The sequence below is a fragment of the Saccoglossus kowalevskii genome, chromosome 1 (genome assembly GCF_978046115.1).
Source record: "Saccoglossus kowalevskii chromosome 1, keSacKowa6.1, whole genome shotgun sequence".
Lineage (NCBI taxonomy): Eukaryota > Metazoa > Hemichordata > Enteropneusta > Harrimaniidae > Saccoglossus > Saccoglossus kowalevskii.
In genome coordinates this window covers 45047935-45063675 of record NC_140641.1, presented here as the reverse complement: position 1 = coordinate 45063675, position 15741 = coordinate 45047935, and the positions used below count along the sequence as shown (strand labels likewise).

Sequence of the window (15741 nt, the reverse complement as noted above, 5' to 3'; positions counted from 1 at the left end):
CTACTGACACTTGGGTTCTACTGGCACACTGGTTCTACTGACACTTGGGTTCTACTGGTACACTGATTCTACTGACACATTGGTTCTACTGGCACACTGGTTCTACTGGCACACTGGTTCTACTGGCACACTGGTTCTACTGGCACACTGGTTCTACTGGCACACTGGTTCTACTGACACTTTGGTTCTACTGGTACACAGGTTCTACTGACACACTGGTTCTACTGACACTTCGGTTCTACTGACACTTGGGTTCTAGTGACACATTGGTTCTACTGGCACACTGGTTCTACTGGCACACTGGTTCTACTGACACTTCGGTTCTACTGGTACACTGGTTCTACTGACACACTGGTTCTACTGGCACACTGGTTCTACTGACACTTCGGTTCTACTGACACATTGCTATCAACTGACAATATAGTTTTACTGACATTGATTCCATAGACTTAAAGTCCTAGTGACCGATGACTGCACTGGTTTCTAACCACACATTAGTCCCTTTATACATTGTAATAAATTTCAATATGGGATGCAGTATTACCTGAGAGGTTGAACACAGTTCTTCAGAGTAAGAGAAGGAGAAATTTCTTCGTGTCTAAGTGTTGACACAGAATTAACTCTGACAATGCCTTCTGCTGCATGCTGAAGATAAAATATGTACATGTTATTTCCTAGAATTCATAATAAGTTTGTACTCAAAATAAATATGTATTCTCTCATTTTGTTTTTTTCCCATTATTACTATAACTCTCCATTCAATCTTTCATCAACTAACTACACAATTATAATTCAAAAACTAGTTCAATTATGATGTCTTCAATTGTTGAATTATATTTGTGCAATAAATTTAGACAGATGGTGGTTTAAATATCTTACCATATTAATAACACGTGAGGTAGGTGCGAGTCCATGGAAGGATACAATGTACTTGACATTAACAGTACCTATACTGGCCCACCACTTTGCAATAACTAGTTCTAGTGTCACGCCACCCTGCACACTAAATGCATGGGTACTTTCTGCTAATTCTGGTAATGTAATAAACTTGTAGTATTCATGTGTTCTATATGCAGACTGTGGAAGTAATTGTATAGCATGAATTACAAAACGTGATGGCAGTTTCTTTTCCATAGATACAACTGTCAAATCTGAAATGAAAACAAATAAACTAGTAAGCATTTAAAAGTTGAGACACTACACTATATTATAAATAGTCACTTTATTTTTTCCTACAATATTTTTACTTCTTATACATTAGCGGCCTTATCAACAAAAAGGGTTTGTTAGATAGTCACACTACCTGCCCAAGTAGCCCCGACTGGTACAGCAATAAATCTTCTATGTATCTGTCCAGCTCGGAATGTTAAATCATCAGATTTCATTTCATAGTAAGTTTCATCATGCACCTTACATGGTTTGATAACAGTAATAGGAACTCTGAACAGAGGACCACTCTGTGGACATTTCACATCATATCCACACACCTGCATATGAAAGATAAACTGTAGAGTTAACGCCTCAACATCCATAACCTACACAGATGGGACACTCTGTCAAGACTTGACATATCCACACATCTGCATATGAAAGATAAACTGTAGAGTTAACGCCTCAACATCCATAATCTACACAGATGGGACATTCCGTTCATGTGCACATCAAAGAGGATAACCTGTAGAGTTAACATATATAGTGTATAAATTGATACAAACATTGTGATCCTACCTCTGTATAATGGGATCCTTCTGTGAGTCCAGATGAGTCAACTTTAACACTAAAAGACCTCGCTGAATTCATGAGTTCTAGATGTGTTGGTACTGATACCCAGGAAACATTTGATGACAAGCTGGCATGCATATTAAATGCTATCTTTTCACGGGGTTCTTAAAAGAAAATGAAAAGATAACATAAAACTAGGGTCGCATTCCTCTCAACATTTTGTTAGCAGTTTTAATGTTCATTACTGAAATGTAACAAGTGACAATAGAGAATTGTGCAAATTAGTACACATGAGGTAACACATAATTATATCCATATACATTGTAAGTAGTAAAATTAAAAATATATTTGTCATATAATACTATCAGCTATGGTCTCTAGTTTCAGTGAATTGAATGAGGGTGGAGGTGATTGTACTGAGATGAGGGTGGAGGTGAATGTGAAGATGTGGAATGAAGGTGAAGGTACTGGGATGAGAATGGAGGTGAGGGTACTGGCATGAGAATTGAGGTGAGGGTACTGGGATGAGGCCAGAGGTGACGATACAGGGATGAGGATGGATGTGTGGGTACTGGGATGAGGTGAAGGTTGACATGAGGGTGCAGGTAAATGTGAAAATGTGGGATGGAGTGAAGGTACTGGGATGAGAATGGAGGTGAGGGTACTGGGATGAGAATGGAGGTGAGGGTACTGGGATGAGAATGGAGATGAGGGTACTGGGATGAGGGCAGACGGCAGAGGTGACAATACGGGGATGAGGATGGATGTGTGGGTACTGGGATGAGGTGAAGGTTGAGATGAGGGTGGAGGTGAAGGTTGGGATGAGGGTGGAGGTGAAGGTGAATGTACTGGGATGAGGATGGAGGTGAATGTGAAGATGTGGAATGAGGGTAAAAGTACTGGGATGAGAATGGAGGTGAGGGTACTGGGATGAGAATAGAGGTGAGGGTACTGGGATGAGAATGGAGGTGAGGGTACTGGGATGAGAATGGAGGTGAAGGTACTGGGATGAAGGCAGAGGTAAAGATACGGGGATGAGGGTGGAGGTGATGGTACTGGGATGAGAATGGAGGTGAGTGTACTGGGATGAGAATGGAGGTGAGGGTACTGGGATGAGAATGGAGGTGAGGGTACTGGGATGGGAATGGAGGTGATGGTACTGGGATGAGAATGGAGGTGAGAGTAATGGGGTGAGAATGGAGGTAAGGGTACTGGGATGAGAATGGGGATGAAGGTACTGAGATAAGGGTGGAGGTGAAGGTACTGGGATAAGGGTAAAGGTACTGGGATAGAGGTGTAGTGGGAGGTACTGGGATGGGGTGTAGTGGGGGGTATTGGCATGGGGTGTAGTGGGAGGTACTGGGATGGGATATAGTGGGAGGTACTGGGATGAGAACAAATGGTAAGTAATGGGTTGGGAGGGATGGGATGGGGAGAAGTGGTAGGTACTTGGATGGGGAGAAGTGTTAGGTACTGGAATGGGGAGAAATGTTAGGTACTGGAATGGGAAGAAGTGGAGGGTACTGGAATGGGAAGATGTGGAGGGTACTGGAATGGATAGTCTAGATAGAATGGTTCACCTGTTACATGCTTTCCCATAGACTATGGGTAAGATGGGTTACTGTCACATGCTTACCTGTTGACTCTGGGTAGATTGGTTATTGCTACATTGCTTATCTGTTGACTCTGGGTAGATTGGTTACTGTCACATGCTTACCTGTTGACCCTGGGTAGATTGGTTACTGTCACATGCTTACCTGCTGACCCTGAGTAGATTGGTTACTGTCACATGCTAACCTGTTGACCCTGGGTAGATTGGTTACTGTTACATGCTTACCTGCTGACCCTGAGTAGATTGGTTACTGTCACATGCTAACCTGTTGACCCTGGGTAGATTGGTTACTGTTACATGCTTACCTGCTGACCCTGAGTAGATTGGTTACTGTCACATGCTAACCTGTTGACCCTGGGATATTGGTTACTATCACATGCTAACCTGTTGACCCTGGGTAGATTGGTTACTGTCACATGCTTATCTGTTGACTCTGGGTAGATTGATTATTGTTACATGCTTACCTGCTGACCCTGAGTAGATTGGTTACTGTCACATGCTAACCTGTTGGCCCTGGAATATTGGTTACTATCACATGCTAACCTACTGACCCTGGGTAGATTGGTTACTGTCACATGCTAACCTGTTGGCCCTGGAATATTGATTATTGTTACATGCTTACCTGCTGACCCTGGGTAGATTGGTTACTGTCACATGCTAACCTGTTGACCCTGGGTAGATTGATTATTGTTACATGCTTACCTGTTGACTCTGGGTAGATTGGTTCTACTGTTACATTGCACTCCATTGGTTTACATAAATGAGGTTGTTCTCTGAGATATATACCCCTATTGTTATCCCATAATACTCTGAATCGAACATTTCTTTCTGGTGAGTCTGCATACTTCATGTAATATTCAAAAGCTTTATCAACCTAAACAGGGAAATTCAAGGTGATAATTACTCATAAAATAAATACAATAAATAGTACCAGACCATACCGATGGACAATAAGCTCAAAAGGAAGCGAAAAATGAGCAAAAAAAAAAAAATGTTTTGATATACAAAATGGCCATCAGTTGACTAATTTTGATCAAATTTGACCAACTTGAATAGGATTGTAAAATGTATAGACATGTATATATGTATGCCAAGAAGCAAAATGTATGTGTGAAATCTTAATGTCATTGGTCCAGGCATATATGAGATACAGGTGGAGATACACACACACGCATACATACATACACACATGCATGCATAGAGGTCAAAAGTGTGTCCAAATGAAGAATAATAAAAGGCCATAAAACTATAATACTATAATACAACTAACCTGTATTAGTCCATGTCCTTGTGCAAATGTTTCAATGGTGTCTACTTTATATGCTGTGTTTTCTAGACACCGTCGTATACTATATGGTGTATAGGGTATACTATTGCACTTTAAACCCGATAATACAAGTGCTGTGGAAATGAGAATGTAGCATTAGCCATGCAATTCAAGAAAACCAATATAATGTGAAAAATTATTATATAATCTTTCTGTTCACTAAATAAACAATAACATAACAAGTCTCACAAAACACCAAACTTCCATTATTTTCATTTGCATTGAATCAATACATAATATTCTTTATGGACTGGATACAACTTTTGCGGCCCGAGGTCGTGCGGCGTACGATCAAGGGCAGCAAAAGCTGTATCCAGTCCATAAAGATTTTATCATATACCTTATATGAAAAAAAAAGTCCTTAGTTATGTTATTTTTCACTCGTCTAGCACAAAAGAAAACATATTCAATTCAATCCGGGTTTCCATATGGGCAGCTTTACTGGCACGGATTTATACGGGGGATTCTAAACGACGCAAACGCGTCAACAACTCTCACACATTAGACAAAGGAATATCACCAAATATATCCACAAATTACGTTTTAATGTAACAGCAAAATGAACGTTAATTTATAACAATATTTTAACGGTAATAAATACAAACTCATTATAAACTTTCTTTCATAAGAATGACCGGGAAGAATGAACACTACAGTCCAGCTAAGGTTGGTCATTTACTGACCGTCCGACAACGGGCGTTTCCTTGGAGCTGATGTTGTAGCCGCACAGTTGTTAAAAACTTTAGTCGGTGAAGGAAAAGCAATTGCTTGACAAGAAGCAGTTTGGTTTACATTTCCAGATTATGACGTAGCTCAACTAAGAATATCTGAAATGCACCAATGATCTTCTGTGGAGACAGTATCGTCACAGTCAGCTGGCATCGGTGTTGATGGGTGTATCGAGTGATACCCATGCCAGCTGACTGTGAGTATCGTAGTACTATAAACTTGACACGTTTTTGTGACCAGTTATCTTTATGATTGGTTGTGGTAGTATGCCGGCTTTCGTCAGGGTAATAATGAGTCCAACTGGCCTTTTGGTATATTTCCCATCCACTGAATAATATCGTCAGCCGTTATCAAAGCGCATCGGGACTTCCATAGCGTTACGAGGCCGGGAAATATGAGGTATAACAGTAAAGATCAGTAACAATGCACTTACCTATTCCACCACATGCATTTGGTGAAGACATAGAGGTACCATTCATTAGTTGAGACCCTCTAAGTGTCCAATTAGGAACAGACGTTATGGCACCACCTGGTGCACTGATATTAACACCAAGAGCTCCATCAACACTGTAATATACAATTGTAAAGATTGTCAAAGTGTGCATTTCTTTGCATAGTTTAGTCATGTGGTATAACCTTAATTAAACACTAGATAGCTTACCAGTAAATACACATGTAATTTCTAGCTGGAAACTGTGCTATTCTTTCTAGCTTAAGTACATACAATTGCACTCATTGGTTAATAGCCAATGTACCAAACCTCACATGCCTAATTTGGTTGCAATATTGTGCGTCAAATAATGCATTGGACAGTAGATATCCAATGTGAGGAATAGCCTTCCTGCTACAAGAGTAATAAGTGATCATTTCCACTAGTAAATCTTTCAAAACAACATAATTACCTTAGTGTAAACTAATAACAGTGGAAAACTACCATGAAGAGTAACTTTCTGTGTTACAACTGAGTATATCGTAGTTGGAGTTTGCCTTGGTGTCAACAGACTGGTTAGTAACAGGTAACCGTAAAAAGTATATTTATCATTTGTCTCATGTATTCACACCACATTACAACTTTGTTCTATGAGTTACTGTAATGGGATTCCATGTTATTTGTGTTCCAAAGACATCCATTCCCTGTCTGTGTATCAGATAGTAATTATTATGACTTTAGTTTCTAGCTTGGTCCCAAGAACCCAAAATGTTAAAATATCTGCATTATTTTTTGGCTTGGTGAGTGTCGTGTAGTCCATATTGCATTTTTACACTGGAAGTCAATTTTGACAATGCCACAAAACTTAGATAATATACGTGACCTAGTATATGGCTTTGAAGCCTTCAAATTTACGTTACCCCGGTAATATTTTAACTGTTTTAACAAATATAGTTGGTTTTGAATATCATTTTCAACAAAGCCGAACAATCCAATTTTCTGGCCAGTTTATTCCAATTAATGCAGTGACCTCTCAACATTATATAAACACAAAGGGCACTATTATTACAATTCACTGACTGTCTATATTCCAGAATAAAGAAGACAGACATGACACTGTTTTGACCATATATTGTTTTAAATATTGGCATTACGCACTAGCCTTCTGTGTCACGAGGTCACTGGGTCAAATATTAGCCAAAATACCAAATAGTATGCAATACGTTTACTACCTCGTGTGCGGGTTCTTAACCAATATAAAATTACACAATTTGTGTAACACAAGTATAATTTAGACTGATGGGCTCCAGTAGAGTTCAATATGACTATACATGTATGCACATATAAGCAGCAATAATGCACACCGGCCAATCTTGCACATACAACACTACACGTGAATTACGTGAAACCATAATTTATTAGGTACACAAAACATATGCTTGCTACAGTTCTCTCCGTCGGTATCACCCGCCCTTGCAGAGGTTCAGCACTACACGCGGCCCTCACCACGCACCAATGCAACTATGTTATTGGTAAGAGGTGGGGGTTACGGAATTTTGCACTGTAGACACCACGGCAAAGTCGGTAACTACTCTATGACCAGGGGAGGAACGGCGTACCCTACTAGTCACGTTTATCAGTGCCATGCACTCTTAAAATGTTACATAAATAAACTGGCCAGGAAAATAACAATTCTAGTAATTAACAAGGTAATATAATAACTTAAAGCCCAAGACTAACTAGTGTGTGTGTAGGAATGTTCGGTACCTAACGTTTCCCAACGTGCGTCGAACAGTGTCAGTCGGCAGCGTCGCCCGGTGAATTATAAGAAGCCAGCGACGGTAATTAGCAACTTGAACTCTCCCTTCTCGTCCACAGCGCCAAGGCTTCCTTCCCAGTTAGACTTCAGACTGGTGTTCAACGCCGGGTTCGACTATGGTAGTATGTGGTGGTACTGCTCGCCGCTTCTAGGGTCGTACAAAGCGTAGATGTTGGTCAAGATCTCCAGCAGCAACAACCGAGCACCACGCTGTCTCAGTCTTTAAATACCCTGCCATCACATGGCTAATTGTGTCAATCGCTAATTGGTCCGCGACACCTGTTCATTCATCACACGGATACTCGTCCAGCAGTGTCCAAGTGCGACCTCGAGGTCACATAATAGGTACTTTCTGTACGTGTAGTGACAATGCGGCTACCTACTGGGCTACAAAACCTACCTCTGGGCTGTTATCAATTTATACTATTACAATAAATTAATAAATACAAAATTACATAATAACAACAGTGTCCTTTTAATAATACAGTTTCTGATATGATTCAAACACCTCGTGACATTCTGTAAGGTCACACTGTTAAGGATTTGAATAAATATTGGCATATTACCAACTATGGTAGTCTAATTTTACTCACGTAGGACCTCTTGATGACCATGTATATTGTGTGCCTGGTAGTTTTTCCCTGAGAGAGTACTCTGCTGCCATCATTTCAGGAGATACATAAGCACCAACACCTGCAATCCAAGAAAACATTAAATGTGAGTCTACAAGGTTAAATACCAGTCAGTATTCCTGAATAATTATTGAAATCTACATTGTAGTATCATGTATAAATAGTACATTATTAGCTTTGTACAAACACTAAAGCAAGTTCAATGGTTGACTCGTATTTAAGGGCATCCTACAGTTGACTGAACTGGGCCATTATATTTTATATTTACCTACAAAACTAGAAACAGTGCCTCCAGGAAATCCTACAGTGGTCAAAGCTAGGCCATTATGTTATTTTTATCTATAACACTGGATACAGTGCCTCCAGGAAATCCTACAGTAGAAAAGCTAGACCATTATAAGATATATTTACCTATAACACTGGATACAGTGCCTCCAGGAGATCCTACAGTGGACAAAGCTAGGCCATTATATGTTATTTTTATCTATAACACTGGATACAGTGCCTCCAGGAGATCATACAGTGGACAAAGCTAGGCCATTATATGTTATTTTTATCTATAACACTGGATACAGTGCCTCCAGGAAATCCTACAGTGGTCAAAGCTAGGTCATTATATGTTATTTTTATCTATAACACTGGATACAGTGCCTCCAGGAAATCCTACAGTGGACAAAGCTAGGCCATTATATGTTATTTTTATCTATAACACTGGATACAGTGCCTCCAGGAGATCCTACAGTGGTCAAAGCTAGGCCATTATATGTTATTTTTATCTATAACACTGGATACAGTGCCTCCAGGAAATCCTACAGTGGTCAAAGCTAGGCCATTATATGTTATTTTTATCTATAACACTGGATACAGTGCCTCCAGGAAATCCTACAGTGGTCAAAGCTAGGTCATTATATGTTATTTTTATCTATAACACTGGATACAGTGCCTCCAGGAAATCCTACAGTGGTCAAAGCTAGGTCATTATATGTTATTTTTATCTATAACACTGGATACAGTGCCTCCAGGAAATCCTACAGTGGTCAAAGCTAGGTCATTATATGTTATTTTTATCTATAACACTGGATACAGTGCCTCCAGGAAATCCTACAGTGGACAAAGCTAAGCCATTATATGTTATTTTTATCTATAACACTGGATACAGTGCCTCCAGGAAATCCTACAGTGGTCAAAGCTAGGTCATTATATGTTATTTTTATCTATAACACTGGATACAGTGCCTCCAGGAAATCCTACAGTGGTCAAAGCTAGGTCATTATATGTTATTTTTATCTATAACACTGGATACAGTGCCTCCAGGAAATCCTACAGTGGTCAAAGCTAGGTCATTATATGTTATTTTTATCTATAACACTGGATACAGTGCCTCCAGGAAATCCTACAGTGGACAAAGCTAGGCCATTATATGTTATTTTTATCTATAACACTGGATACAGTGCCTCCAGGAAATCCTACAGTGGACAAAGCTAGGCCATTATATGTTATTTTTATCTATAACACTGGATACAGTGCCTCCAGGAAATCCTACAGTGGACAAAGCTAGGTCATTATATGTTATTTTTATCTATAACACTGGATACAGTGCCTCCAGGAAATCCTACAGTGGTCAAAGCTAGGTCATTATATGTTATTTTTATCTATAACACTGGATACAGTGCCTCCAGGAAATCCTACAGTGGACAAAGCTAGGCCATTATATGTTATTTTTATCTATAACACTGGATACAGTGCCTCCAGGAGATCCTACAGTGGACAAAGCTAGGCCATTATATGTTATTTTTATCTATAACACTGGATACAGTGCCTCCAGGAAATCCTACAGTGGTCAAAGCTAGGTCATTATATGTTATTTTTATCTATAACACTGGATACAGTGCCTCCAGGAGATCCTACAGTGGACAAAGCTAGGCCATTATATGTTATTTTTATCTATAACACTGGATACAGTGCCTCCAGGAAATCCTACAGTGGACAAAGCTAGGCCATTATATGTTATTTTTATCTATAACACTGGATACAGTGCCTCCAGGAAATCCTACAGTGGTCAAAGCTAGGTCATTATATGCTATTTTTATCTATAACACTGGATACAGTGCCTCCAGGAAATCCTACAGTGGTCAAAGCTAGGTCATTATATGTTATTTTTATCTATAACACTGGATACAGTGCCTCCAGGAAATCCTACAGTGGTCAAAGCTAGGCCATTATATGTTATTTTTATCTATAACACTGGATACAGTGCCTCCAGGAAATCCTACAGTGGTCAAAGCTAGGCCATTATATGTTATTTTTATCTATAACACTGGATACAGTGCCTCCAGGAAATCCTACAGTGGTCAAAGCTAGGCCATTATATGTTATTTTTATCTATAACACTGGATACAGTGCCTCCAGGAAATCCTACAGTGGTCAAAGCTAGGCCATTATATGTTATTTTTATCTATAACACTGGATACAGTGCCTCCAGGAAATCCTACAGTGGTCAAAGCTAGGCCATTATATGTTATTTTTATCTATAACACTGGATACAGTGCCTCCAGGAAATCCTACAGTGGTCAAAGCTAGGCCATTATATGTTATTTTTATCTATAACACTGGATACAGTGCCTCCAGGAAATCCTACAGTGGACAAAGCTAGGCCATTATATGTTATTTTTATCTATAACACTGGATACAGTGCCTCCAGGAGATCCTACAGTGGACAAAGCTAGGCCATTATATGTTATTTTTATCTATAACACTGGATACAGTGCCTCCAGGAAATCCTACAGTGGTCAAAGCTAGGCCATTATATGTTATTTTTATCTATAACACTGGATACAGTGCCTCCAGGAGATCATACAGTGGACAAAGCTAGGCCATTATATGTTATTTTTATCTATAACACTGGATACAGTGCCTCCAGGAAATCCTACAGTGGTCAAAGCTAGGCCATTATATGTTATTTTTATCTATAACACTGGATACAGTGCCTCCAGGAAATCCTACAGTGGTCAAAGCTAGGCCATTATATGTTATTTTTATCTATAACACTGGATACAGTGCCTCCAGGAAATCCTACCGTGGACAAAGCTAGGCCATTATATGTTATTTTTATCTATAACACTGGATACAGTGCCTCCAGGAGATCCTACAGTGGACAAAGCTAGGCCATTATATGTTATTTTTATCTATAACACTGGATACAGTGCCTCCAGGAGATCATACAGTGGACAAAGCTAGGCCATTATATGTTATTTTTATCTATAACACTGGATACAGTGCCTCCAGGAGATCATACAGTGGTCAAAGCTAGGCCATTATATGTTATTTTTATCTATAACACTGGATACAGTGCCTCCAGGAAATCCTACAGTGGTCAAAGCTAGGTCATTATATGTTATTTTTATCTATAACACTGGATACAGTGCCTCCAGGAGATCATACAGTAGAAAAGCTAAACCATTATAAGATATATTTACCTTTAATGCCACAAAAAAAATCATACAGTGGAAAAGCTAGACCATTATATGCTATATTTACCTATAACACTGGATACAGTGCCTCGAGGACATCCTACAGTGGACAACGCTGTCCGGATATATTTAAACAATAACGACCCAGAAAAGCGAAAGCTCACTTCATGTGACATATATGTATGAGGTGTGAGCGATGTCCACTGCGGCCTTACACTACGCTATGCTATGCAAGATCGTCGCTGTTAACCTTACTTCATCAACACGACAGGGTGACCTAATCTTGAGGCCACCTGGACAGCGGCATCAGTTGCGGAATCTAGAAGCGTACTAGGAACGCTTCAACCCAGCGAGCTTAAGTATTCAGAGCATATGACGAGGCCCTCACAAAATTGTATGATTTTGATATTGAACTCCGCTGTTATTGGCAATGGACTATTTTATTTGATGCCGATTTTAGTATGAAATACTTATCTAACATTTTCTCCCTTTTAAAATAGTTTCTCCTTTATTTGTTTTCGAAAACAACATTGTACCCATGTCATGGGGCCTTCATGCTCAACAATGGGATACATTATCGCGAATAATCTGCTGCAATGACGTCATAAAATCCACTGATATTGTTAATTACCTATAACACTGGATACAGTGCCTCCAGGACATCCTACAGTGGATAAAGCCGGGCCATTATTACCTGCTGATGACACAAAAATTACCCCATATTTATCAACAGCTTCAGTGATGACATCACAAACACGCCTATTGATAAAGAAATTAGTATATGTCAGCATTTGAACAAATTTAACTGTACAAGTCTTAATAAGACCAGTACCTTTGAGAGTCAATAATCAAATATATTTTTTTCAATTCTTCAGTCTTGTTCCACCATGAGAAACAATTTACAAAAATTGATTAAATAATCAAAGTAATTTGAATTTCATCTCTAGAATCTCATCCAGGTATAGGTATTATTCACATCATTAAAATGGTTTATTAGAATCCTTCAATATACAAGTAGATTGAACTAATTATGCAACTAATTTGCATAGCATCAGTTTAGAGATAGGTGATTTGCAGGTATCAAGTGCATGTGATATGTTATTTGATTACATCAGTAATGATGCAGACTTATTCAAAATACATGCATGATTCACATACAGCTCATATTTATTCAAATTTGTACAAAGATTGCAGATTTTCAGGAGTTCACGTTACAAAAAGTCAAACAATTATCTGCACACACTTGGTGTTTTATCAAATAGATGCATAGAGGGTTATTTTAGTTGTTTTATCAAATAGATGCATAGAGGGTTATCTTAGTTGTTTTATCAAATAGATGCATGGAGGGTTATCTTAGTTGTTTTATCAAATAGATGCATAGAGGGTTATCTTAGTTGTTTTATCAAATAGATGCATAGAGGGTTATCTTAGTTGTTTTTATAACAACTAATCACAAACAAAACATATTTCTGCAGCAAAACAACATTGACATACATTCAAGGTACATCCAACAACAAGTCTGTAATTTATTCATAAAAGAAATCAACTTTCAAAGAATATTGTCAGTAATTTAAAAAAACATTATCAAGAAATCCTATGTAATAATACATGTATTCTACATTTTCAACTTAAGATGAATTATCATTATTCATTACGGTGTACCCGGTAATAAAGATATCATTATTAATATTATTGTTTGTGATGAAAAGACATTGACAACATTGCCATGGTTACATACCCTGTGTTCGGCCAATGACAGGCTTCACCATAACTGAAATTAACAAGATCACATCTCTTGTTGATAACTTCAATCATCTGCATACCAAGAATAAAAAGATGTGGAAAAATTAGACATTTAATGATCAAGAATACAATGTAGTCGTTTGTTTACATACACTTCCATTAGATACATTCTTAAAATATCCATGGCCACTCCTTACTACAGTAAGAAATAGTTCTAGCCTAATAGACTATTATCTGTTCACTGTGAGATGCTGCATTATGCATGAAATCGAATGAAACAAACAAGGGTCATAGTGTCATGGTAACATCAAAATATCATGTAGGATTTGACAAATGCTTGACAAATTTGACAAATTTCTACACATAAAAATGTGTTTTACATATGGTCATTTTTTGATGAAGTAAGGTATTTAAATGCAATTGGGATAACCTTGAGTGGAAAATGTGATTCTTAGATGGGCATTTTTTTTAAGATAGTGAGCGATATTATTAACATTATAATAATATTAATTGTATATAGTGATATTTTCTGAACAGCATAAAGAATGAGATCTAAACATTATAGTGATATTGACATGACATGATAGAGAGTGACTTACAGCTCTAACCAATGCACTTCCAGTCTCCATAGATCCCAACCTAGAATCACCAATTTTGATACTGACAACCTGTGCACCCGGTGCAACACCATTGCGTTCAGGGTCTTCAGGAAAATTGGCTGCTGCGATGCAAGCTACGTGGGTACCATGTGATCCAGAATTTGTTACTATACAGAGCACATTACCTTCATCATAGATATTCACAGAGTAATTCAACATATCTATAATAGCACAGATAAGACAAGCATGAGAAATGGGTTCTAAGGCCAAACTAACTGAAGGACTTCAACACATAGTTGGTATTAGCAAGTTACATTTATAGAGACCAATTTTTTCTATCCTGTCTAATACTTGAACAAAAATAGAAATCTGGTTATATTCAGTAAATTGACCATATTGAAAAGTAACAAATAAAATATCACTTACCAGTTTGACTAAATGTTGCAAATTGCAAACAATCACGATAATTAGTAAGAACTGTGGATGATGATAAATCACCTGATTCACTGGTATCAACAACAGCCCTGTAAGTAGGAGGATCATATAAGAGTAATGTCAATACAGCACCAGCAATAACATACAGAAAACCTGAGTACACCTGTGTGTGTGGATGGAAATACCTGTGGTGTGTAGGGAATACCTGCGGGTGTTCAATTTCAATTGTTGAGGAGATCACATCACTGAAAGAAAACTTTAAGTGACAGCAAGTGGAGATTGACTCACTACAGCTGAAATTATAAATTAGCAAGAAGAAAATTCTAAGAGAGATCCACCAGTAATAATGATTTTGCTGCAAGAACTTTTATTGTTATTAACTGACTGGCAGATACTGATACAAACAAGGATTCCATCATAAACGTAATTATGCTCTGTGACATTACATGTGCATTGACACTAACAAATCAAGGGTTACAATAAGAATATGTAAAGCAATCCATGGTCACACTTGTGAGACACGCCTTGGTGTAAGTAGCACTGACTATATCAGCTCATGTGAATGAATTAAAAGCTGTTCCTGAGTATAAGCAATTAAAGTAGAGATGCAGGTTCGTGGGCACTTGGGAGAGAATTTCTTTTTTTTTTGCTTTTTATTATCCAAATAGTCTTGGCTATAGACTGTTAAAATTTTGTAGAATTGTGAATAGTGGAAGATACTCAAAAAACGATTTTAAAATATAGATAACAGGTGCAAACGTTATCTCATTTGAATGCTTAGCAAGATTTAGCAAGGCTGTACATAAATAATAAAAAAGAAACATGGTGAAAAAAAGAAATGACGGGATCTCCATATTATGCACTATATTTAACTTTTAACAAAACGATAATACATTTAAATTTGGAACTGTTACAGCCATTTTAATTATAAGCATTAGCAAACTTCTTACTGAGTAAATTTTTATGCAAATTAGCAATTATCTCAGCTTCTTTTTAGTGCACATCCCAGAAATCTAAAAAAAAATAGCTCCTAGACGCTTTGACCTTTTGTTTTGAAATTTTCACAAAAGATTGACAATGTGTTTATCTTCAAAACGCCGTCGGGCATTGTTTTTGGTTGAACAGTGTTACAACAATCATACAGACAACTAGCCTGGGTGTTAATTTATGCATAAACTTGAAGTAGTGAAATTTGAGCTGCTGCCTGTAAAATTGCAACTGGT

The 15741-nt window shown here is 38.0% G+C and overlaps 1 protein-coding gene across 2 annotated transcripts in view; it reads right to left on the bottom strand.

The window, feature by feature from the left end:
• LOC102807403 (tripeptidyl-peptidase 2-like) overlaps positions 1–15741 on the bottom strand; it is a 147503-nt gene that overhangs the window by 62444 nt on the left and 69318 nt on the right. For both annotated transcript variants that reach the window (XM_085502513.1, XM_085502520.1), the window contains exons 5-16: positions 14510–14607; positions 14084–14304; positions 13480–13556; positions 12373–12500; positions 8233–8332; positions 5824–5957; positions 4605–4735; positions 4037–4208; positions 1729–1886; positions 1304–1487; positions 880–1151; positions 545–645 (exon numbers count right to left, since the gene is read on the bottom strand). In XM_085502513.1, coding sequence (XP_085358639.1) covers positions 545–645; positions 880–1151; positions 1304–1487; positions 1729–1886; positions 4037–4208; positions 4605–4735; positions 5824–5957; positions 8233–8332; positions 12373–12500; positions 13480–13556; positions 14084–14304; positions 14510–14607 — 1776 coding nt within the window. The remainder of the gene's footprint in view (positions 1–544; positions 646–879; positions 1152–1303; positions 1488–1728; positions 1887–4036; positions 4209–4604; positions 4736–5823; positions 5958–8232; positions 8333–12372; positions 12501–13479; positions 13557–14083; positions 14305–14509; positions 14608–15741) is intronic.